Source organism: Mastigoproctus giganteus, chromosome 9, assembly GCF_048544385.1.
Source record: "Mastigoproctus giganteus isolate SK-2022 chromosome 9, ASM4854438v1, whole genome shotgun sequence".
NCBI lineage: Eukaryota > Metazoa > Arthropoda > Arachnida > Uropygi > Thelyphonidae > Mastigoproctus > Mastigoproctus giganteus.
Window position 1 is genome coordinate 126,741,623 of NC_143583.1, and position 24,255 is coordinate 126,765,877.

The 24,255-nt window shown below is 37.5% G+C and overlaps 1 protein-coding gene across 1 annotated transcript in view; it reads left to right on the forward strand.

The window, feature by feature from the left end:
- The window catches only part of hop (tyrosine-protein kinase hopscotch), a 215,831-nt gene that overhangs the window by 58,656 nt on the left and 132,920 nt on the right, over positions 1–24,255 (forward strand). Inside the window, exon 6 of the mRNA XM_090380791.1 lies at positions 11,902–12,059. Coding sequence (XP_090236917.1) covers positions 11,902–12,059 — 158 coding nt within the window. The remainder of the gene's footprint in view (positions 1–11,901; positions 12,060–24,255) is intronic.

Genomic DNA, 24,255 nt, shown 5'->3' on the forward strand with positions numbered 1-24,255 from the left:
TGTGAATGTACACCAGTGCTAGGAACATTGTAAATAAATTTGATGTATTTGAAGTACTGATTAAGTCATCAAATACAGACATTGTAGGGTTAGCAGAAACATGGTGTGACTCAGGCATAAGTGATGCTGAATTTGAATGTGGAGAGTACAATGTTATACAAGAAGGACAGGAGAGGTGGCAGGTTATGCTCTTAGTCAAGAAGCATATTAAATCTAAGGCAGTGCATCCAGTCAACATGAGTGACCAGTACAATGTTGAGTCGGTCTAGTGTGATACTGTGTGTGCACTTTGAAAATAAAATTGAGAGTAGGAGTGTGTTATAGGCCTGATCACTGTGATGAGTATACCAAACAGCTATACAGATAAATCGTGGGCCAGTAAATCAGAATGTCTTATAATGGGGGATTTTAACTTTCCAGATATTGACTGGAATATGTGGGTTGATTTCATACACTAGCAAGGCTTTTGTAGATTTCTTGGATTACTACAGCAGCATGTTAGAGAGGCAAGAGGAAGCAATACTCTTGATTTGGTTATCAGCAGTGATTCTACTGCATTAAGAATCTACAGGTAAAAGATCCACTGGGTAGCAGCAAGCACAGTGTACTAATGTGGAATTTAATTAAAGACATAACTGTTGTCAAGGGTGAAAGGAAAGGCTTTTGTTTTCATAAGGGTGACTACAGGAATCTCAGACAGTTTTAAATTCTATGCAGTGGAACCAACTAATGATGTTAACAACAGCAAATTCTAAATGGGATGCATCCAGGGAAGTGATCAAAGAATCTACTAGGCTTTTCATACCAACAAAGAAATACTGTTCAAGGCTTAGACCTAAATGGATGTCAGATGAACTACTGAGACACATGGCAGAGAAGAAAGGTGCATGGGATGCATATAAATTATCAAGTGATACACACGACTATGGTAGATGTAAATTAGTCTGTAATCAAGTCACAAAGGAGGTTAGGCAAGCTAAGACAGATTATGAGAAGTCTCTGGCAAAGAATCTCAAGAAAAGCAGCAAAGACTTCTATGTTTATATTAACAGTAGAAAGAAGGGCTTGGATCACATTGGGCCACTTGATGTCAATCGGTTAACTGTTGATGACCCTGCTCAGTTTGCTGACAAATTGAATAGATATTTTTTATCTACATTCATACATGAGGAATTCTTTCTAGGAGGAGATGTCAGAAGTTTATCAAACTACAATGGGGAGCTAATTGACTTAGTGATAACTGAGAGTAAAGTGGAAGAGAATTGTTAAAGCTGAACATAAAAAAGGCACCTTGGAGTGTATGGGATATATCCAATCATATTAAGCAAGGCAGCAAAGGAGGTGAGCAAACCCTTCAGCCATAATTATGAGAGCATCCTTGAATTCAGTGGAGGTTCCTATGGACTAGAGATGTGCAAGTGTATCCCCAATTCATAAAGTGAATCAATCAAAAAGTGACATGAGTAATGACAGACCTCAGCTTACCATCCGTTCCAAGGAAAATAATGGAGTCACTGGTTAAATAAGTAATGCAGGACTATCTGGACAGGAATGCAATTATGCTACAGTCATAGCATGGATTTGTTAAATGGTGATCTTGTCTAACCAATCTGATAGGTTACTATGAAGCAGTGACCAAGGAACTCGATGCAGAAAATAATTTTGATATCATATACAGTGGGCCAACCCACTTTATGATTGGTTCACAGTATGATCAGATCACTTTACGATGGACTCTCCATAATAAAATACCATTCATTATAAGATATGTAGTAAGCAGTAATCATTGTGATCACATTTGCAAATTGAATTATTTTAATTCTATTAAACAGCGATTCTAATAAGCGAAAATAGGAGGAATATTGTCCACAGGCTTTAAAGTAAAGATATAAAGCACAAATTTACACTTTATTATCTTACCAATTAACAAAATTAAATAATACAGGAAAATTGGAAGAATATTTTCCACAGGTAAGCAAAATAAAAATGAATTTATAGATACATAAATAGCTTAATTAATACTGTAATATGCACATATTAACTAATTGATATTTCTGTTCACTGACTTCTTTTTTGTTTTTGGGTTGTACGATTTAAAGCAGTAAAAAAGATAAGCAAAGAACATGGGGTGCACAAATTGCAACTAACACAATATGTTCAAGTGAGATATGGAGTAACAAGTTTACAACGCTTAAAAAATAGGAATGAAGAAAAGATTCTGAAAATTTGTTTTTTACATTATTGAAGATATCATGGAAGGGGAAATCCATTTCACCATAATAACGTTAAAACCCACTGAATTCCAGATATCGGTATTATTGCAAATTCAATAAGATCGAGTTTACTATACATTTATAATAGATTGGGCTAACAGAAAAGCCCAATAAACTGGACTGCAAATTGTTTTTATTGTTTTATGGTTGTGACCTCAAGTAATGTGCTTTAGAAAAATATCACAAAGGCTTTCAAAAATTATTCTTATAACTGAACATTTAGATTTTTACATTTTTTTTTATTAACAAGTGGCCCTAGCCAGAAACTGGCAAATCTGCTATATACATTCATATACAGATTCAAAGTCATGTGAATTACAATGTCATAAAGTGAAATGAACATATAACATGTCCAGACAATAAATTACATCACATATTAGAACTAGTCAGAAATATAATTTGTGGCACAAGGAACCACAAAACAAGCACATGGCACAATGGGCCATATGACATGAATATGACCAAATGTGACACAAGGAGGCACTGATCTTGTGAAGACAAGATGATATGAAGACAAATAGCAGTATGATCACAAGTAACTACAAGGCGCCTCCATAGCCAGGTGGGAAGGAGCAGCAGTTCGTAGCACACGCTTCTTGATTAGACCGGGGTTCGAGCCCGTCACCACCAAATACGGAGGATGCGTAAAGGTCAGGGAATGACCACCGCATATTCCCAGAGCAATATGGCCTTAGTTGCTAATGCTCCTAAAAACCAAAAAACAAACAAGTAACTACATAAATTGTCTAATAATATTATCCTGTTTACAAAGGAACATGATGATCATTAACTACAACCGAACATATGATAATGATCCGGAACCTACTTATTTGATTTGTGCTGCTGCAACAGGATCTGGAAAGGTTGAGCAGATGGGCTGAGAGGTAGCAAATGAAGTTTAACATTGACAAATGTAAAGTACTACATATGGGAAACAGCAACTCCAGAGCAACGTATCAATTCTGTGGTACTACACTGACAGTGGTAGAGAATGAAAAGGATCTGGGGGTAATTGTGCAGGCAGATATGAAGTTCTCTGAGCAGTGCAGACGGGCTGCAAGAGTAGCTCATGGTGTCTTGTCAATGATATATAGGAATTTTTTTAGCAGCGATAAGGTGGTGGTTATTCCCTTGTATAAAGCAATGGTCAGGCCACACCTTGAGTATTGTATACAGATATGGAGGCCTCATTTCAAGAAGGATGTAGAGCTGCTGGAACGAGTAGAGAGAAGGGCAACAAGATTAGTGAATGGAACAAAGGGTTGCTCTTACGAAGAAAGGCTTAAGTTTTGCAAATTACAGTGTCCGGAGACTAGGCACTGGCGAGGTGATCTAATAGAGGTGTATAAAGCGTTGAATGTTTTGAGCATGCTCAATGCTGATGGGATTCTTCCTCTTGCTCAGAATAATCACCTAAGAGGGCATAAATTCAAATTGAGGAAAGACAGATGTAGGATAGATGATGCGGAAATTTGCCTTTAGCCAGCGGGTAGTTGGTTGGTGGAACAGACTTCCATCCCTTGTTGTGGAAGTTGATAGCCTAAATAAATTTAAGGCTCAGCTGGACAGGTATTTCGAACGAACAGAGGGATGAAGTGGAAGCTTTTTTTTTTTTTTTTTTGGCTGATGCTGCATAAGCTTGCTTTCTTGCATCATATGCCTCTACTAATGCTAATGCTAATTTCACTTTACAATGGGCTTAAAATTGTCTCTGACCAGACCACGTGGTCCTTCCTCTCAGTCAATAGCAGCATTTGTAAATGTGTTGGCTGCATGTTTTGTTTTTGCATCCTTTAGTTGAAGTGATTTTTTTTTTTGTGTTGTGCTTATTTGAAAATACAATATTTAGTATTCTATATAAAACTAATACAATTTCCCTTGTAAAAATTGCCTTTTAGAGGGATATTTATATAGTGAAAATTTTTCGAGGGCTTGGAACAAATTACCGAAAAATAGTGTGTTGTTGGGTTCAAAATGCTTTATTTTCATGATATGATGGTGTCTCTGGAACAGATTAATATCGTAAAGTGAGGTCCACTGTACTTGGATTTCATGAAGGCTTTTGATACTGTTGTATATAAAAAGAGACTGCTGCATAAACTGGAGAAATGTGGCATTAAAGGCAAGTTACTACTATGGATAAAGGGATAGTTCAGTGGAAGAATACAGAGAGTGGTTGTCAATGGGTACTTCTCTCGTGGACTAATCTTATCAGTAGAGTTCCCCGGGGGTTCAGTGCTGTGTCCATTATTGTTTTCAGTATATATTAATGATGTTGATGAAGGTATATCAGGCTTAATGTCAAAGTTTGCAAATGATACAAGGGTTGGCAGAGTGGTTCAGTAATGATGGTATTCTACTGCAACACGATTTAGAAAAATTAGGTTGATGGGCTGAGAAATGGCAGTTAAAGTTTAAAATTGACAAATGTTAAGGTACTGCATATGGGTAACAGTAATCTGAGTAACTTATCAACCATGTGGAGCTGCACTCAGTGTAGTAGAAAATGAAAAAGACTAGGGGTAATTGTGCAATCAAATATGAAATTCTCTGAGCAGTACAGACATCTGCCAGGACAGCTCATAGGGTTTTATCAATGATATACAAAAACTTTATTTTAGGAAGGATGTACATTTGCTTGAGCATGTACAGAGAAGGGCAACAAGATTGGTGAGGGGAATGAAGGAATCCTCTTCCCAAGAGAGGATTAAGTTCTGTAAATTGCAGTGGCTGGAGACTAGGCACCTACACAGTGATCTGATTGAGGTGTATAAGGCCTTGAATGGGTTTAGCACGCTGAATTCTGATGGGATCCTTCCATTTGTTCAGATTACGAACCTAAGGGGGCATAAATTCAAATTAAGAAAAGACAAATGTAGAATAGATGTGCGGAAATTTGCCAGTGGGTGGTTAATTTCTGAAACAAACTTCCATCTGTCGTGGAAGTTGATAGGTTAAATAAATTTAAGGAGGAACTGGACAGGAATTTGGAGGGAATGGTGTGATTTTTTTTTTTTTTTTTTTTTTTTGGCTGATTCTGCATAAGCTCATACACTTGCTTTCTTGCATCAAATGCCGCTACTACTACTTTGTTAGTAGGAATAAGGAGATGATTATCCCTTTGTACTAGGCCATAGTTAGGCCACATCTAGAGTATTGTATACAGATCTGGAGGCCTCACTTTAGGAAGGATGTAGATCTGCTGGAACAGGTTCAGAGAAGGGCAACCAGATTGATGAAGGGAACAAAAGGGTGCTCTTATCATGAATGGCTTCAGTTTTGCAAATTGCAGCATCTGGCGACTACACACCTGTGGAGAGATTTTATTGAGGTGTTTAAGACCTTGAATGGATTGAGTAAATGGAATGAGAATGGCATTATTCCTCTTAAAGAGACTACACACGTGAGGGGGCATAAATTTAAGTTGAAGGATGGTTGCAGAATAGATTTTTTAAAGTTTTCTTTCAGCCAGTGAGTAGTTGATTATTCGATTAGGCATCCATCTGTTGTTGTGGAAGCGGATGGTTTGAATAAATTCAAGGAAGAACTAGACATTCTTGGAGCGAGAGAGAGAGAGAGAGAGTGATGCTATATAAGTTTATTTTCTTGCATCATTTGCCACTACTACTATAAAGATAGCAATAGGTTTACATGGAGGGAGCATAATAAACATAATTGATTATATCATTTTAGAAAAGCTTAAGCAGCTAGCTGAAGATATGCATATATATTTATAGAGGAATTGAAATTGGAAATGACCATTATCTTGAATTTTAGCAAATTAAAAAATGATAATTTGCTAAAAATAAGAGAGATAAATAGTGTTAAAATATATAAAAATATAAGTTTTCAGATTATAGGAACTTTCTTGCTCAAAAGCTAGCCCTGGGTGCCAAGCAATTTCTCTGCATTCCTCAAAGCATTATCTCCAAAGATCCTTTAAGTGACTAGATTATATTTTGTTTCAATTACAATTTTCTTTATTTATAAATTAGTGTATGTATTATTTATAAACTATCTGCTTAGAGCCGTAGAACTTCCTCAGTGTAATCAGTGTCATGTACAACAAACATTTAAACATTTACTACTAGATTGCCCAACCTTTATAAATGAAAGAAAAATAGCGTTTAAGTCTGTAACTAAAATTCAAGATGCTCCTACTTTGAAAAACATTAAGTGAAGAAAATAATATACAAGAAGTCTTTCACTACCTAAAATCAATAGGCTTTTATAATCAGATTTAAAAAAAAAAAAAAAAAAAAGACATTACGAATTGATGAATACAATTGAACTCCATCTCCTCTTCAAGTACGTTGTGAATATTTCCACTCAATTATTTTATCAGGCATTAGTTTGAACTACAATTGCAAGTGACCAGACTAGAAAAAGCAAAACTATGAGAGGTACATTATGGCCACACAAGCTGATCAACAACTAACAAACAGCAAAAACAACAAGCCCACAATGTTACTGCCTTTCCCATGCTAGCAACGTCACTGCTAATCCCACTAATTGATCACTGATTGGCACCACTCCTTACCATGTTTGAACTGCAGCAATCACTTACCAACTGAAGGAATGGTGCTGCTAGCCCCGATCGGATGTACTACATAATGCTCCAAAATTTAGATCAAAAATCGCTGTCTTCACTGCTTTGATTGAAGATTCGATTGATCTTTTTCAATCGAATTTTCTCTGAAATTCTTGAGAAAATGATACATCACAGTCTCACTTGGTACCTTGAATCCCAGAACCTGATAAACAAGAATCAGTTTGGACTCTGAAAAAATTGATCATAATTGGATCACACGATTAAAGCTAAAGAAGCAAACATCAGGAATGCATTCCTCAAAAATGAATATCTCGTCATGATCTGTTTTGACCCTGAGAAACCTTTGATAACACATGGCATTTCAAGATTTTAAAGGATCTACCTTCTCTTGGCTTGAGAGGCCATTTACCATAGTTCATCCAACATTTCCTTCAACACTTCAAAGAAGAAGAAGAAGGAATCCCACAGGGTTCTCTTCTCAGTGCCACCTTATTTACCATTAGAATCCATCATAATTGAAATCATTCCAAAAACAGTGGAACTAAAGAAAATTGGAATATATACTTATATTGGATCTGTAATATCCTGTGGATCTATAATACTCTAACCCATGCAGGGTTAGAGTATTATAGATCCTGTCTCTCCATGGTCTACCATCAATGCTGTCTTGTGACAATTACTTCCAACAATGGGGGAAAACTCTCTCTAGTAGATTTTGACATCCAACAGCTATACATTGCTCATACACAATATTATCCAGACTTCGTTAAAATTTATACTGATTAATCAATGTCTGAGAGTGGAGCAGGTGCAGCAGTGGTATTATCTGACACTACCATTTCTATATCACTTCCCACAAAATGTTGTAGTTACACAACTGAATTATATGCCATCAAATTTGCTCTAGAAAATAATTTCAACCTCACAATCCAAAGGAGCATAATATACACAGATTCACAAAGCTCTCTATCAGCCTTACAAAACACTTCCCCATCTACTCATCCCTTACTTCAGAACAGAGCTGGTTTGACTCAGAGTGCATTGGCAAAAGGTTCTCTATGTGGGATCCCTGGCCATACTGGAGTACCAGGAAATAAGATCACAGATGCTGCTGCCAAACATCTATCCAGCACAGCCCTAATGAATTTCTTAGTACCATTCACTGATTACAAAATGAATATACGAAGTATATGTAAAGAACAATGGACACTTCAATAGCAAGTGCAAATTCATAATAAACTCCTTCAAATTTAACCTGTACCAAAATTATGGCCTTCCAGCTTTATTAAAAACAGAAAAGAGGAAGTAATCCTAGCCAGAACTTGAATAGGCCATATTCGTTTAACCCATAGGTTCCCAAACTTTTTCGGGCCACGCCCACTTTGCAAGACATAAATTTTGTAACGCCCCCCCATTATAACAGTTTTCTGCGTTCAAGCCATTTGATATTTTCAACGTAAATAGCAACTAACGATACATTATGCCGTTAAATTATTGAAAAAGTAGTGGCCAATATGTGCTTCATCTTGAACACAGTTATTGCTATTCCGATTTTGATGAAACATAGCCCATATGTAAAGATTGTAAAGTGTATGCTCGAATAACATTATGCACAGTTTCATACAATGGTTTAAATATGAAAATTCGGAATACATATTAGGAGATTGTATTACATTAGTAAGAATCTTATTGTAATAATTAAAACACCATCAAATGTATTAGAAAATTGTTTATTTCGAACTTACAAAGTAAAAATACAAAGAAAAAATAACAAATTAATGTGAAGGATAAGCCTGATGCATTTTTAAAAGTTTGTTGATATCGGGTTCAACTTTCGTTAAAAACAGTCGTAAATCGTCACGCTCAGTTATATGCAATCGGTTCCTTTTCTTAGATAGTAAATTCGCTACAGCACTAAACCCATGCTCAGCCAAATAAGAAGATGGAAATGCAATTAAAAATTTCTGCACTATTTCCCATAATCCAGGGTACAGTGTCGGTATTGATTTCTGAAGCCAGAACTCTTGGTATCCACTTTTGAATTTTATTTTTAGTTCTTCATTTGTTGTGAGTTCTATGAGTTCCTCTTCTAAATTTGATGATCCTGCTGTGTTTGCATGTGAGAAAGGATCTAGAACCCAATTTGGTATATTCATGTTTAGAATATCCTTGAATTGCTCATTAAAATCAGCATGGAGAACCTCCAAATGTTGGCAGTATGTAAGTAAATCTTCCTTTTTGAGAGACACTGCTGATAAATTTGAAAAGTGGCTATATTCTCCTCGGCCTAGATTCCACTTGAACAGAAGAAGTTTCCCCACAAAAGTGGCAGTAACATTTTTTGTTTTAATTAAATTCCATTCATCACCTTGTAATTGTAGATTGACTTCATTAAATATTTTATAGAGGTCTCTCAAATAAGCGATGTCATTTTTGGATGTAATCAGGTTGGCCCACAATCTGTCGGGTCTGTTTTCTAGGAACTCTAGTACTGAATCAAACAAATTGTAAAATTGACTTCATTAAATATTTTATAGAGGTCTCTCAAATAAGCGATGTCATTTTTGTATGTAATCAGGTTGGCCCGCAATCTGTCGGGTCTGTTTTCTAGGAACTCTAGTACTGAATCAAACAAATTGTAAAATCGATTCAGACAAATACCTTTTGATAGCCAACGAACTTCTGTGTAAAGCAGCAAACAATTGAAATCTTCATCGTTTTCACTTCAAAGTTGGCTGAACAATCTGTCACTCAATGAATTGCTTCTAATCTTGTTGACTGCTCTAATAATGTAATGGAGCGACGTATGCAGGCGTTTACCTAAATTCTTCTCAACCAAATGTTGACGATGAAGAACACAATGTATAGTAAGTACATTTGGTACTGCTTGTTTCAAATGCACTATGAAACCCTTGTGGTGCCCTGTCATTGCTGGAGCACCATCAGTAGCAGCAGACAAAATATTACGAATAGGAATGTCTTTCTTTTGAAAAAAACTTATTCATGGTATTAAATATAGATTCTCCTTTTGTATCTGCTTCCAAATTATTTAGCAAATAATAATTCTTGACAAACTTTTTCTTCTTTTATGAATCGTATGCATGATAAGAGTAGTGCTTCATTATTTGGAGGAGTTGATTCATCGAGTTGAATGGAAAATTGGCATGTCTTCAAATAATCGCACAATGATTTTTCATTGTCTTCAGCCATTTCATCGATTCTTCTTTGCACTGAATTATTGCTCAAAGGAATTTTCCTGATGATATCTGACGCTGGCTTATGAAGCACGGTGTTTATTACTTCTTTTACTGCCGGCAAGATTAATTCCTCACCAATTGTGTGTGGTTTTCCCGCTTTTGCGATTAATAATGAAATATTATAAGAAGCTTGTAATCCGTCATGTTTAGTGGACGACGCAAAAGGTTTTGATATAGTTGGACGTTTAAAATATTTTTCTTCTAGTACTTGAAAATAGGACAAATCTTTATCCTTTTCATCAGCATGCATTTTATTCAAATGCTCTTCATTGCTTCATTTGAAAATACTTTTTGGCAAATCAAGCACATAGGTTATAATTGGTTCGTAGGAGACTGAATAAAGCCGTATTTCAAATACTCAATACTGTACTGTCGACATTTCTTCTTAGATTCAGACATAATGAAGTAATAAAATTTGCAACAATATTCACAAAATAAAAGATTCAATTTACACTTTGTATGACTCCACTTATCTATCACACTTTCGGCTGATGATTGTAACGAAACTTATTCCTAAACAGCAAAAATGTATGCCTTTCAAAAACAGTTGTTGCTACTGTTTCGCTTTATTGTTTCTTATGTTAACTCACAGTAGGTCGCGTTTCAAAGGCCCTAGGCTAATTAGGGTGGGTTTAGAAAAATAACAGAAAAAGGCCTAAAAAAATACACACTTGATGTCACATTTTTGTCATTTGCGTGAAATTCAATAGAAGGTTTTGAAAATTGAAGTGGGAAAATCGAAGAAAACAGTTCTGGCTTCACCTATGGCGAATTTCAGCTGTGTCCATAGAGTAAAAATTATAGAATTTATTAGCTGACCTTTGAGCTGGGTCCACTGGACCCTGAGGAGATAAAAATACGGATAAGGAGCCACTGACCCCTAGAAGGCTTCAGCGCCCACTTTGGGAACCTATGGTTTAACCCATCTGTTCCTTTTATCAGGAAATGACTCTCCACAGTGACTCTGCCTCACAGTCAAACATATACACTCTAGAATGTGCTTTGTATAATAATGCCCATCTGTTGTCATTCAGCTCTCTCACAAACTTACAGGAATCTTTGTCACTTAGGCAAAAACTCAAATCTCACAGCATTTTTCTCTTTCCTAAAATGAATAGGATGATATGATCACTTTTAATTGATTCTACAGTAGCCAATGAAGGTAGTATGAACCACTTTGATAAGTGCAATATGGCCTAAGTAGCCTTGCATTGAAAACCTCATCAACAACAATTGTGGTGATTGTGTGATCTGTTCAGAAGAAACAGCCAAAGAAGTGGGCTTGAAAAATTAGTCTGAAAAGTGTGCTCCATCGTAACATCAATATGCACTCATCGCTTTCTCTTCAAGAATTTCTTGCAATGTATTTCATCACATTAATCCTTGTGAATTTTTTTTTTTTTTAACCAGGCTTTACAACAACTAAGGAAATATCCAAAGCAACACAGGAACTGTTAGCAGTTCCAAAAGAAGCGTATCAAGAATGCTTCCAGCAGTTGCTGGAGCATTGAAAGTGGTGTATATGAATAAAATGTCAGAGGTTGCCTCAAAGAAGATCCATTCAAATAGCATAGCTTCATAATCTTCCAAATATTATTCCCTTCCTTAAACCTTTTGATTGCACCTTATATATTTAGATTATAGCTCTATAAAATAGATTTAGAATAAACTTTTTTAGAATGAGATAGAATACAACTCTGTAACATTGTCTACTCTGTGACATTTTTCTTTTCTCTGTATAAACAAATACTTAATTCTTCTGTATTCCAGTTAGTTTATATTTAATAACCTTTAAAAAAAATTTCTTTTTTCTTTTTAGTATTTGAAATTTTCGGGAATAGATCAGATGCATTCATTTGTATCTCTTCTGGATGGTTTTTACCGTCTCATGGAGAAGTGGACATTTAATGTTTGTAAAGATCTTCCTACACCTTCACTACTTCGACTAAGAGTTTTAAAGTGCCATGGTCCAGTAGGGTGAGTAATTTATTATCAGTACAAGTTTTATATACTTAACTAGTTTTGTAATTTTATTTTCTGGAACTGTATTTATAAAATTTATTTTTACTAATTTTATTATATACATATACAGTAAACTCTCGATTTAACGGACTAATAGGGGAGAAGGAGTGTCTGTTATATCGAATGTAACCTGGGGGGAGGAGCATTTTTTATTGTTCTTAATGTAAAAAAAAAGCTTTAATACAATATACAGTACTGTACAATATAACATTATGTTGCAATTTGGCCTTTGATTTACAGATATCGGAAACAGTTTTTTTTTTTACGCCGTAAATTTCACAAACATGTGCTACTGAGATGCCTTGTTCTAATTAGCATTAACAGAGGCATACAATGCAAGAAAGCAAGCTTATGCAGCATCAACCAGAAAAAAAAAAAAAAAAAAAAAGCTCCCATTTCAACCCTCCTTTCCATTTATTCCGAATGCCTGTCCAGCTCAGCCTTAAATTTATTTAGGCTATTAGCTTCCACAACAAAAGATGGAAGCCTGTTCCACCAATCAACCACCCGCTGGCTAAAGGCAAATTTCTGCACATCTATTTTACAATTATCTTTCCTCAATTTGAAACTGTGCCCCTCGGGTTCTTAGTGTAAGCTAGAGGAAGAATCCCATCAGCATTCAGCTTGCTCATCCCATTCGAGACCTTATACACCTCAATCAGATCACCTCGCAGGTGCCTACTCTGCAGGCGTTGCATTTGTAGAACTTAAGTCTTTCTTGGTAAGAGAACCTCTTTGTTCCCCTCACCAATCTTGTTACCCTTCTTTGTACTTGTTCTAGCAACTCTACATCCTTCCTAAAATAAGGCCTCCAGACCTATACACAGTACTCTAGGTGTGGCCTGACCATTGCCTTGTATAACGGGATAAACACCTCCCTGTCCCTGCTAGCAAAATTCCTATACAAATTTTTGTATGTCATTGACAAGACTCCATGACCTGCCCTGGCAGCCCATCTGCACTGCTCAGCGAACTTCATATTTGATTGCACAATTACCCGTGTCTTTTTCACTTTCCACTTCCCTGAGAGTAGTACCACAGAATTGGTGCATTTCTCTTCGGTTTTATCACTACCCATATGCGGTACTTTGCATTTGTCAATGTTAAACTTCAGTTGCCACTTCTCAGCCCATTTTCCCAACTTATCTAGATACAGTTGGAGTAGCATGCTGTCTTTACTGTCGTTAACAACCCTGCCAACCTTTGTATCATCTACAAACTTGGACATTAAACCTGATCTACCATCATCAATATCATTGATAAATATACAAAACAACAATGGGTCCAACACCAAACCCTGGGGAACTCCACCAACAACATTTGTCCATGAAGAGCAGTGTCCATTGATTACCGCTCTCTGTCGTCTCCCACTCAACCATCCCTTTATACATTGTAGCAACTTACCCTGAATGCCATACCTCTCCAATTTGTACAGCAGTCTTTCATGTGGAACGGTATCAAAAGCTTTCCTGAAATCCAAGTATATGATATCAGAATTATTTTTGGCATTGAGTTCCTTTGTGACCACATCATAGTATCCAATCAAATTGATCATACAAGACCTCCCTTTAACAAACCCATGCTGTGTTCTAACTATTACTGCGGTCTTGTCTTGATGATCCTGCAATGCTTCTTTAACCAGTGATTCCATTATTTTCCCTGGAACACAAGTTAAACTAACAGGTCTGTATAGTTACTTGTCACCTTTTGATGACCCCCCCCCTTTGTGAATTGGTGATACATTTGCACACCTCCAGTCCATGGGGACCTCCCCTGAGTCCAAGGAAGCTCTCATAATTATGGCTAAGGGTTTGCTTACTTCCTTTGCTGCCTCCTTTAATATAACGGGATAGATCCTCTCCACCCCAGGTGCCTTTTTTATGTTTAACTTCAACAAATTCTCCTCCACTTTGTTCTCAGTTATTACAAAATCACTTAGCTCCCTCTTATGGTTTGATAAACTTATGGCACTCCCCTCATTGAATAACTTCTCATGCGTGAATGTAGATGCAAAATATTCATTCAGTTTATCAGCTATCTGAGCATGATCATCAATAGTCAACCCATCTGTGTTAAGTGGTCCACCCTGATTTATCTCTTTCCTTCTAGAGTTTACATAAGTAAAGAACTCGTTGCTGTTTTTCTTTGCATCCTTTGCCAAAGATTTCTTGTAATCTGCCTTCGCCTGCCTAACCTCCTTTTTGACTTGATTACAGACTAGTTTATACCTGTTATAGGCTTCTGTGTCACCTGATACTTTATATGCATCCCATACATTTTTCTTCTTCTCTGCCACGAGCCTCATTAATTCATCTGACATCCATTTAGGCTTAAACCTAGAACAGTATTTCTTAGTTGGAATGAAAAGCCTAGTAGCCTCCAAAATTAAGTCCCTGAAGGCTTCCCATTTAGAATTCAACATTGGTAACATCATCAGTTGATCCCACTGTACAGAAATTAAGTAATTCCCACATCAGTACATTGTGATCACTGTCACCCAGTGGTTCCTTTATCTGCAAATTCTTAATGCATGAATAATCACTTCTGATAATCAGATCAAGAGTATTACAGGCGCCTCCGTAGCCAGGTGGGCAGGAGCAGCAGTGCACACGCTTCTTTATTAGACTGGGGTTCGAGCCCGTGACCACCAAATACGGAGGATGCGGAAAGGTCAGGGAATGATCCTGCATATCCCCTGAGCAATATGGCCTTAATTGCTAATGCTCCTAAAAACCAAATAACAACAACAACATGCACCTGTTCCTACTCTTAGTTACCCTAACACAGATCATGTATTAACACAGCCCATGTATTCCTGGAAATCTCCATTACCTTGCTTTCCAGGCTGCTGCTCATTCTAATAGAAGCAGTGCAAAAATCACTTTTGCTTCTGCCTGTGGCCACTGTTAACCTTTTAGTCTGTGTATAATTTCTCAATTAGCTCTAATTTCTGTGCCACATTTAAGTTCACACGCTTTCTTTTAACTCCTGTATCACGTAATGCAATTTTAAATTGTAAGGATTGCAAAATTATTTAATAAATAAAGTCACAATTCAGAAATCACAGAAACACTCTGAATACAACCTGATAGCCCGATAGCTTGAGGCAGACTGAGATCGAAACAAAGCGAGTCAGCAGACTTGCAGTTTAGTGTCCCGAGTCACATTCAGCTCGCAAGTCACCGCTTGCTCTTATCTATAATCTGCAATCTGGGAAAACAGCTGTTTTTCAGAAAGAATAAAAAACAATTTCCTGAATTTGATTATAAAAATAAAAGTAGGTAATTATCAAAACAATAATGGAAATAGGTACTTATTATTAATTTTTAATTAATAATAACACTGAAATTTTGTATAGCTTAAAAAAAATAATATGGTTAAGATTAATATGTACATTACTGTATTATTATTTGTCCAGTCCGTTAAATCAGAAATCCATTAAATCGAGGGTAACATATGTGTAAAATCTTGGAGGAAATGATTAAGAGTGCAATCCAAGGATATTTAGATAGAAATGGCATTCTAAACAAGGATATTTAGATAGTAGTGGCATACAAAACATAGTTTTCTTAAGGGAAAATCATGTTTAACTGACCTGCTAAGCTATTTTGACACAGTTACTCATGAGCTGGATGTAGGGAACAATTTTGATATAGTTTACTTGGATTTCAGCAGGGCATTTGACTTGGTCCCTTGTGAAGGATTACTATATAAGGTGGAGCATGTTGAGATTACTGGCAAGATTCTAAGATGGATTGTAGATGGCTGCAGAGTGGAGGGCAGAGAGAGAGAGAGAGAGAGTCACGATTAATGGATATTCTTAAGATTGCAATTTTCGGGGAATCCTTCAGAAGTAGGATTCCCCGAAAATTGGTTCTTAGACTACTGTTGTTTCTGATTTTCATAAACATGATTGAAGAAGGGATAGAGCTCACATGATGTCAAAAATTTGAGATCATATAATGATTGGGTGAGTCATTAATGATCATTGCCAAGTGACTTCAACAGGCTTCAGGAAAGGGCAGAAAGTGACATTTATGTTTTTAATACAGCAAAATGCAAAGTCTTAAATATCAATCCTAAAATAACTTATACACTTGGTAGGGTTGAATTAAAAATGGGAGAAGAAGAAAGACATCTGGGAGTATGGTACAGGTGGATAAGAATTCTCTGAGCAGTGCAAAACAAGGGGCCTGGAAAGCCCATAGTGTCCTATCAATGATTAAGTGAATGATAGCCTGGTAGATCAAGTATTAATGTAAAAGGACAGGAAATCCAACTGGCAAAGGCAGTACAAGAAAAATTGGATGTTGAAACTAAGGAGGTAGGATGATAGGATTCCAATTGGCCTTACATCATAATCCCATGATGTAAGGCCACTTGGAATACTGTGTCCAGGTATGGAGATCTCATCTAGAAACAGATGTTGATCTTGTTGAAAATGTGGTTTTTTTTTTTTTTTTTTGCTGGTGCAGCTGGTGTCCAAAAACAGGCAACTGGGACATGGTGAGATCAATAAAAGGGTGATCATAAGAGGAAAGACTCCAGGGCTTGAATCAAGGCACCTTAGAGTGGACCTGATTGCAGTTTGTAAGTCTCTAAGAGGGGTTACTAAAATGAACAAAGGTAAAATTTTCACTGTGATAAAGAATTCCAGAATGAATTAGGGGCCATAAATTGAAATTACAGGGGAAACAATTTAGACTAGATTGTAGGAAGTTTTTTTTTTTAATTAGTGAATTGTTGATTAGTGGAACAAGTTACCTCTGCAGGTAGTTGAGGCTGATAGTTTGAAAAAATTCAAAGATCAACTGTATAGTTACCTGTGTGAGAAGGTAAGCACATAATTTATATTTTCTCATCTGTTTTTTTTTTTTTTTTTTTTTTTTTTTTTTTTGCTGGTGCAGCAGAAGCCTGTGGCTTCCTTGCACTACATGACTAATATTAATATGAATAATATGTTACCTATGTTGTGAAAGCACATCAAGTAAAGCCCATGCTTGTATCAAAAGATAACACTCCATGTCATATCTCCAAATAGGTCTACAAGGCTGGGACAATTCATATTGAACAATTAGACTTTATGCCAGCCGGTATTCAAATAAACAAATTTCAATCCTGCAACTAAAACACTATTTACAATAAAATAAAATATAAGCGTATAAAATGAAATGAAATAAAATAAAATATATAGTAGTCTAAAACTGATGTGATTTAATTTACAATAAAATAAAAATAAAATATGATGATAAAAGCGATAAAAACAGTTAATAAAATACCGTAACAACTGTAGCTTTCGGAGACAGCGGTCTCCTTTCTCAACAGCATATTTCTGCTGTGTGGCACATCCTTAAATAGCAGATCCACAGCACTCATCACATGGTTCCTCGGGAATATGGCTGGAATTTCCCATTTATGCACCGGAAATGGCTCGGGAGCGCGCTAGCTGAAACCGTTCATCTCACCCCAAGAACAACGGTTTCAAAGAGGGGATGTAAGCGTACACCCTTGTCTCTATTAATGGAATTGCTAGCTGCCCCAATACATAAACTCTCAAGCCATTTACGGTCCCAGAACCCCTGTGCATGATCCGTGAAGACAGCATCCTCCGGGGAGATTTGATGTTGCTTCTCCCAGAAGTGTTCTACCACAGCAGACTTCCCATAGTTTGCGGACTTTATTGCATTCATATGCTCCCCCAGACGGTCTTTCAGTCATCGTCCCGTCTCACCTACATAACACACCCCACAATCCGGGCATTTAATTTCGTATACCACCCCACTGTTCGCTTCTTTCGTTATGGGGTCTTTGACTCAAGATATCACTGTGTACAACCTCCGTCCCGGGGTTCCAGATACGCACACAGCATATCTGGCACCCCGAATTATTCGTGCAATGTGGTCTGAAAGGCCCGGATAGTAGGGACTATATGCAGTGCTCACGGGGGCGAACGGCTCAGTACGGGTGGACTCCGCTCCTCTAATAATTCTGTCCAACACCCTCTGGGGATAGCCGCATTTTTTGAGGTCTGCCGTGACACAAATAATTTAGTTATCTCTGTCCTCGGAGGTGCTACAGTGGGACCACACCCTATCTACTAAAGCCTTGAAAACACTACCCTTGTGTTGGTTGGCTTGTGCCGAGGTATAATGAGTATATTGACCTCGGCACATGGGCTTTCTAAACACCTTGGTCTTGAGCCTACAACCATCCCTAATAACCAACATGTCAAGGAATGGTAGGGTTCCCTCTGCTTCCACCTCCAAAGTAAATTTAATAAAAGGGGAGAAGCTATTAAGTACATCAAGTATCTGATCCTCCCTTCCCTTTTGTATAATGGTGAATGTGTCATCAACAAATCTTTTCCATTTATGCATAGGAAATTCTAAACCCTCAAAAATTCTAACTTCCAACTCTTCCATAGCTAAATTAGCCACTATGGCACTAATGGAGGAACCCATGGCTGTGCCATGGACCTGCTTATACATGACATCTTGGAAAACCATGGTGGTACTGGATAAACAAAACTCCACAAAACAAAACTTCTAATGCGTACTTCATCAGCCTGGATCGCTGGTAACTTATAAACGGCTCTCTTGATGCCCATGGCTATTTCCACAATGGGAGGTTTGTTGGGCATCAGAGCAAATTTGGTACCCAAGCTTAAAACCCCCTCCTGTTCCTTAGTTAGCCGCTTTCTACCGAGATTACAAATAAAATTAGTATTAACATGGTCATGTGTAATCACTGTCTCCTCTAATAATCTATTAAATTTGCTGATTTGCCTCTGTTTATACACATCTGAAACCTTAGTTGTTTTCTCCAAGACTAATTTCACTACCAATGATCGATGTACAGGAGATATATTATTAACATATTCTAGAGCCAAACCAATTTGTCTTCTGGTAATCCTCAGATCATCAAATTGATGATCTAAGTCTACCTGTGGGGTAGTACTGATATCAATGGATGGGGACAAATCATAGAGTATATGCTCACTGAGGCGCCTCCGTAGCCAGGTGGGAAGGAGCAGCAATGCATAGCACACGCTTCTTGATTAGACCGGGGTTCAAGCCCGTCACCACCAAATACGGAGTATGCGGAAAGGTCAGGGAATGACCGCCGCATATCCTGGAGAAATATGGCCTTAGTTGCTAATGCTCCTAAAAAAAAAAAAAAAATATGCTCACTGACAACAAACTCTCCCTTCTAAATGTGGGAATAAATACCTCTTTACACATGCCTACCCGTACGTTTTCTGCCATTGATCTTTCCATCTGCTCCTCTTCTCTCCTCCCTTCTCTTACCTGGGAAGTGGAGGAAAACCCATATGGAAGTGATTACTTCCCCGTGATAACCTGCTTACATAGTGGGGAAACAGTCTTCCTTTTAGGTTACTGCGGTGGAAGATTGATCAGGTTGACTGGAATGCCTTTCAACACCTGGCAAATTTTGACATCGCTACAGCCAGTCAGGAGCCTATCAATGACACAGTCACATACATCACAGAAAGTATTGTCCATGCAGCTACAATTGCAATTCCAAAAACATCTACCCAATTTCCACCATTTCCCAGACCAGGGTGGAATTCAGAATGTACAGCAGCAAAAAAGGTGCAAAACAAAGTATGGGAGATATATTTTGCCGATATCCTGCCACAGCCAATCTCATAGCTTTTAAACGTGCACACGCTAAAACACGTTATATCTGAAGTTAGGGCAAAAAGGAATCCTGGATCTGTTTTACATATTCTGTTAACCAGGCAACCAGCTCTAAGGTGGTAAGTGTAAGTGTGTTTAGGGTCAAGCGGCACCAGGGGTTTCCCCCATCTCCACGTAGTTTACATTGTGGTGTGTTACAGTACGCTGTGAATGCCAGAGATTTAAATGTGTGGGTCTTGGATCGTTTAATGTCGTGTACTGTTGTTCTTCTGGTCGTTTAGCCACTAAACCCTAACTGGGGCCCCCAACGTTGCCCCACTTACGCCCCGTGGAGGCAGACCAGGAACCCAGTAGCTTATATGTACTCTGGCTGGTCCTGCCACCTAATTTCCTGAGATTTCGGTGGCTAGGACCTAAAAAAAAAAAACGGGGGCACTTAAGTTTAGAAAAGCCAGGAGAGGTTAATATGGTTCAGTTTTCAGTTTAGAAATCGTTAATTTTGATTAGTTGTGTGGGGTTTACGCTGGCGTATTAGTCAGAGTGGGGGGAAGAGACTGAAGACTGGGGGAAAGACAGAAGTATGGGGTCAGTAAGGTATGCCCATGCCTCACCAGGCGAAATATATGGGGTGGTAGGGGAGGGAGGACTTTGGCATTTTAAAAGATATATTTACAACATTGGTCTTAGCGGTCTTAAGAGCTTAACTTTTTATCTTTTCATTTTTTCCGAGTTTGAGTAGGATCCACCCTCTCTGTCATTTTGCTAAGAGGAGGGAGTACTGCAAGGATCTGTTTTAAGTGTTATGCTTTTTGCCGTTAAAATTAACTCTCAAACAACTTTCCCTAACCGTAAAGAGTGCACCATATGTTGATGATTGCAGCATTTTTTTCCAGTCATGCAACATGAAAATTATAGAGGGGCAACTCCAACAAGCTGTTGATCGTCTTAACTCTTGGGCGGTGGCCAATGGTTTCAGGTTCTCATCAGAGAAAACCGTTTGCATGTATTATTTCCACAAAGCATATGACAATGTAAACCGAGAAAAACTGGCAGATTCTACGTGAAGAAAATATCCCAACCCAACTCCGGAAAGCGATCCAAAGCCTATATAAAAACTCAAAAGTCTGTATAAAATATTCTAATGGCCAAATATCAGACCTAATTAACACCAATAAAGGAGTGAAACAAGGATGTGGACTATCACCAAATTTATTTAATATCTACATCAATAAAATTCTTAAAGAATGGAAACAAACAATTAACAACAGAATACAGTTGAACAACAGGAATAAAATCCAAACTATATTATATGCTGATGATCAAGTTATAATTGCAAAATCCGAAGATGAACTACAGATAGCAGCAAATGAACTTAATAAAATAGGTAAAAAGTACGAGATGAAAATCTCCACCTCAAAATCAATAGGATTATGGGGAAAAAACATACAAAGAGTCAAAATTGTTATCGATGATAAAATAATAGAACAAATATCTGACTTCAGCTATTTGGGAAATTTAATATCAAATGAAGGGAAAGACATCCACACTAAACTACAAAAATATAATAAAATGAATGGAACGATTAAACGCCACTTCGGAAAACAAATGACAACTGAAACAAAATTACGACTGCACAACATCACTTCAAAACCAGCCCTCTTCTACAGCTGTGAGACTTGGGTCATAAATAAGAAATATGCACACAAACTAGAAGCAGCATAAATGAGATTTTTAAGACCATTATTAGGCTTTAGAAGACTAGACCACCAAAGAAATTTAGATATCCGTGAGAAATTAAAAGTAGATAACATAGTAAATGACATAAAACGGTATCGGGAAAAATGGATCAGCCACATAGAAAGAATGAACCCAGACCGGATCCCAAAATTATCCTTTAACTACAAACCTACAGGCAAGTGAGATGTTGGTCAACCACAACGATGACAAGATCAAGACCACCTCCAAGAGCTACAACGGAACAGGTCTTAAAAGACCTAAGCCAGACCAAGTTCATGATGATGATGATAACCTTCATCCCAAACCTGAATTAAGACATTAGACAATGTACTATTCCAGAAGTAGTGGAAACGAAATTCTTGGGACTCATATTTGACAAAAAGCTAAAATTTCTCCACCATATTCATCAGCTACACACCAAATGCACGAGAGGACTGAACCTTTCCGCACTCGCTTCTATCTGTTGTGGTGCAGACTGGTGCATGTTACTCCATTTGTATTGTACACTTATGCAGTCAAAATTAGATTGTTTGTCAGATGTAAGGGTCTGCTAGGAATAGCATCCTTCAGTGGCTTGGTCCCATCCACCATCATGCTGTCTGCATTGCTACTGGTGCATTTAGAACATTTCCTGTCCGTCTATCTGTTGAAGCAAATGAACCATCCTTGTTGCTTCGACGAAAACAGTATGCCTTTAAGCTGAACACCCTGCCAAACCACCCAATGTAGACATCTGTTTTTGAGCTACGATGGGAAAATCTTTATAACATGCATCAGCCGGTCAACCATCCATTCGGTATGCACGTCCAAGAGCTAATCAGAGAGCTGAACCTCACGCTAGATAAGGTTGCACTATCACCCAAGCAGCCCCTTCCACCGTTGCATGCTCTAACTCCAGCATGTGACTTCTCCTTTAAAAACTGAATTGCCAGATACATTGCCTGCTGTCTGTCTACCTTCAGCTCTACTCACAACACCGAGCTGAACATTTTGACTTCTTGCCTGTGTATACAGGGACTCCCCGACTTACTTAAGGGTTGCATTCCGCAGAACTCTATGTAAGTTGGAATCTCCCTAAATGCTTATGCAGCACTCGCGAATTTGATTGAAACAAAAAAGAAATGTTCGACGAACATGTAAATAGAATTATTTATTCAAATTTTTTATCTCATGTGCAGGAAAAATTACAAAAAGAGAGAGGAGACAGGCATAACATCAGCAAATTTTTCCTTTCGAGCATCGGGTTAGAATTAACTCTCCAGTTGATCAGCACGCCGCTGCGGAAGTTGAGGGCTGTGGAGATTTAGAAGGGGTTTTTTCCAACACATCACAAAATTTCTCTGCAGCTGCAGAATCGGAACTGGTGACTTCACCGCATACTTCAATGTTTTGCAAACCAGTGCGATGCGTGAACCTACTAAACCACCTGTTGCTTGCCACGAACTTGGCTTGGGGTTCACTGTACTTACCCTTAATATCTTCATAAATACTTCTTGCTTTTGCTTGAATGGCCATTGGACTCAGGGGCACTTGCTTCTGAATCTGATTTTCCATCCATATTATTAATAGCTTTTCCATCTTCGATTGAAACACCTGAATGCTGTTTTGTGATCACTGTTGATCTTAAATGCATTGATTCTTTAACATGTTCTTTTATACGCACACTGTCCCTTAAAATAGTATTCACTGTTGAAGCAGCAAGACCTAATTCTGTGCAATAGATGACAAACTTTGTCCTGCTTCGTATTTCTTAATTAATCATCTTCATTTCTAAATCAATTTTATTTTGTTTCCTAGCACTGCCAGCAATTGCACTTTCCATTGGTCCCTGAATCTTCACCGGTGTAATAAGTAAATGGGAATGAAGAGAAGATTCTGAAAATTTATTTATGTTTTTTTATATGATTGAAGATTTCAATGAAGGGGAACTCATTTCACCATACTGTAATGTAAAAAACCACAGAATTTAGTTTTCACCAACAGAAAAGCCCAATAAACCGGAAAGTGCAAATTGTTTTTGTTTTATGGTAGTGATCTCCAGAAATGTGTTTTAGAAAAATATCACAAAGGTGTTCAAAATTGATTCTTATAACAGAACATAATTATGATAATGATGAAAGTGTAGTGTCCATTTCCATTATAAAAATGACCTTTTTAGAGAGATAAATAACTTAGTTATATAGCGAAACTTCCAAGGTCTTGGAATGAATTACCAAAAAAAAAATGTGTTATTGGGTTCACATTACGATACTTTTACGATTCCTCCATTTATTCCTACGGGATGCAAAATATGTTTCCACGGTTTTAAGTTTGCACCAGCCGACAAAAACTTACGTAAAGTCAAATTTCCATAAGTTGAGTATTACGTCAGCCGAGTCACTGATGGTACTGTACTTGACGGCTTGAAGTCAGAATCGTGTGGGATCTGCAGCTGTCTGTTCTGACTATAGTATATCTGAGCAGATTCCCCCTAAATGTAGCATATACATTGCAGAGCTGCACACTATAGAGTTAGCCTTGGATCACATAACACGAAAACACCATCGATTTATTATATATACCGATTCTTTGAGTGCATTTCAGGCTCTATCAGTGGTGAGATTCACCACTCATCCCACCCTGTCTCACATTCAGCAGATGATATGTTCTCTCTCTGTGAAGGTAGATTCATTATTCACTTCTGTTGAATCCCCAGCCACATCGGCCTTATCTGAAACAATTTGGCTGATAATGCAGCAAAATCAGCAGCTCTG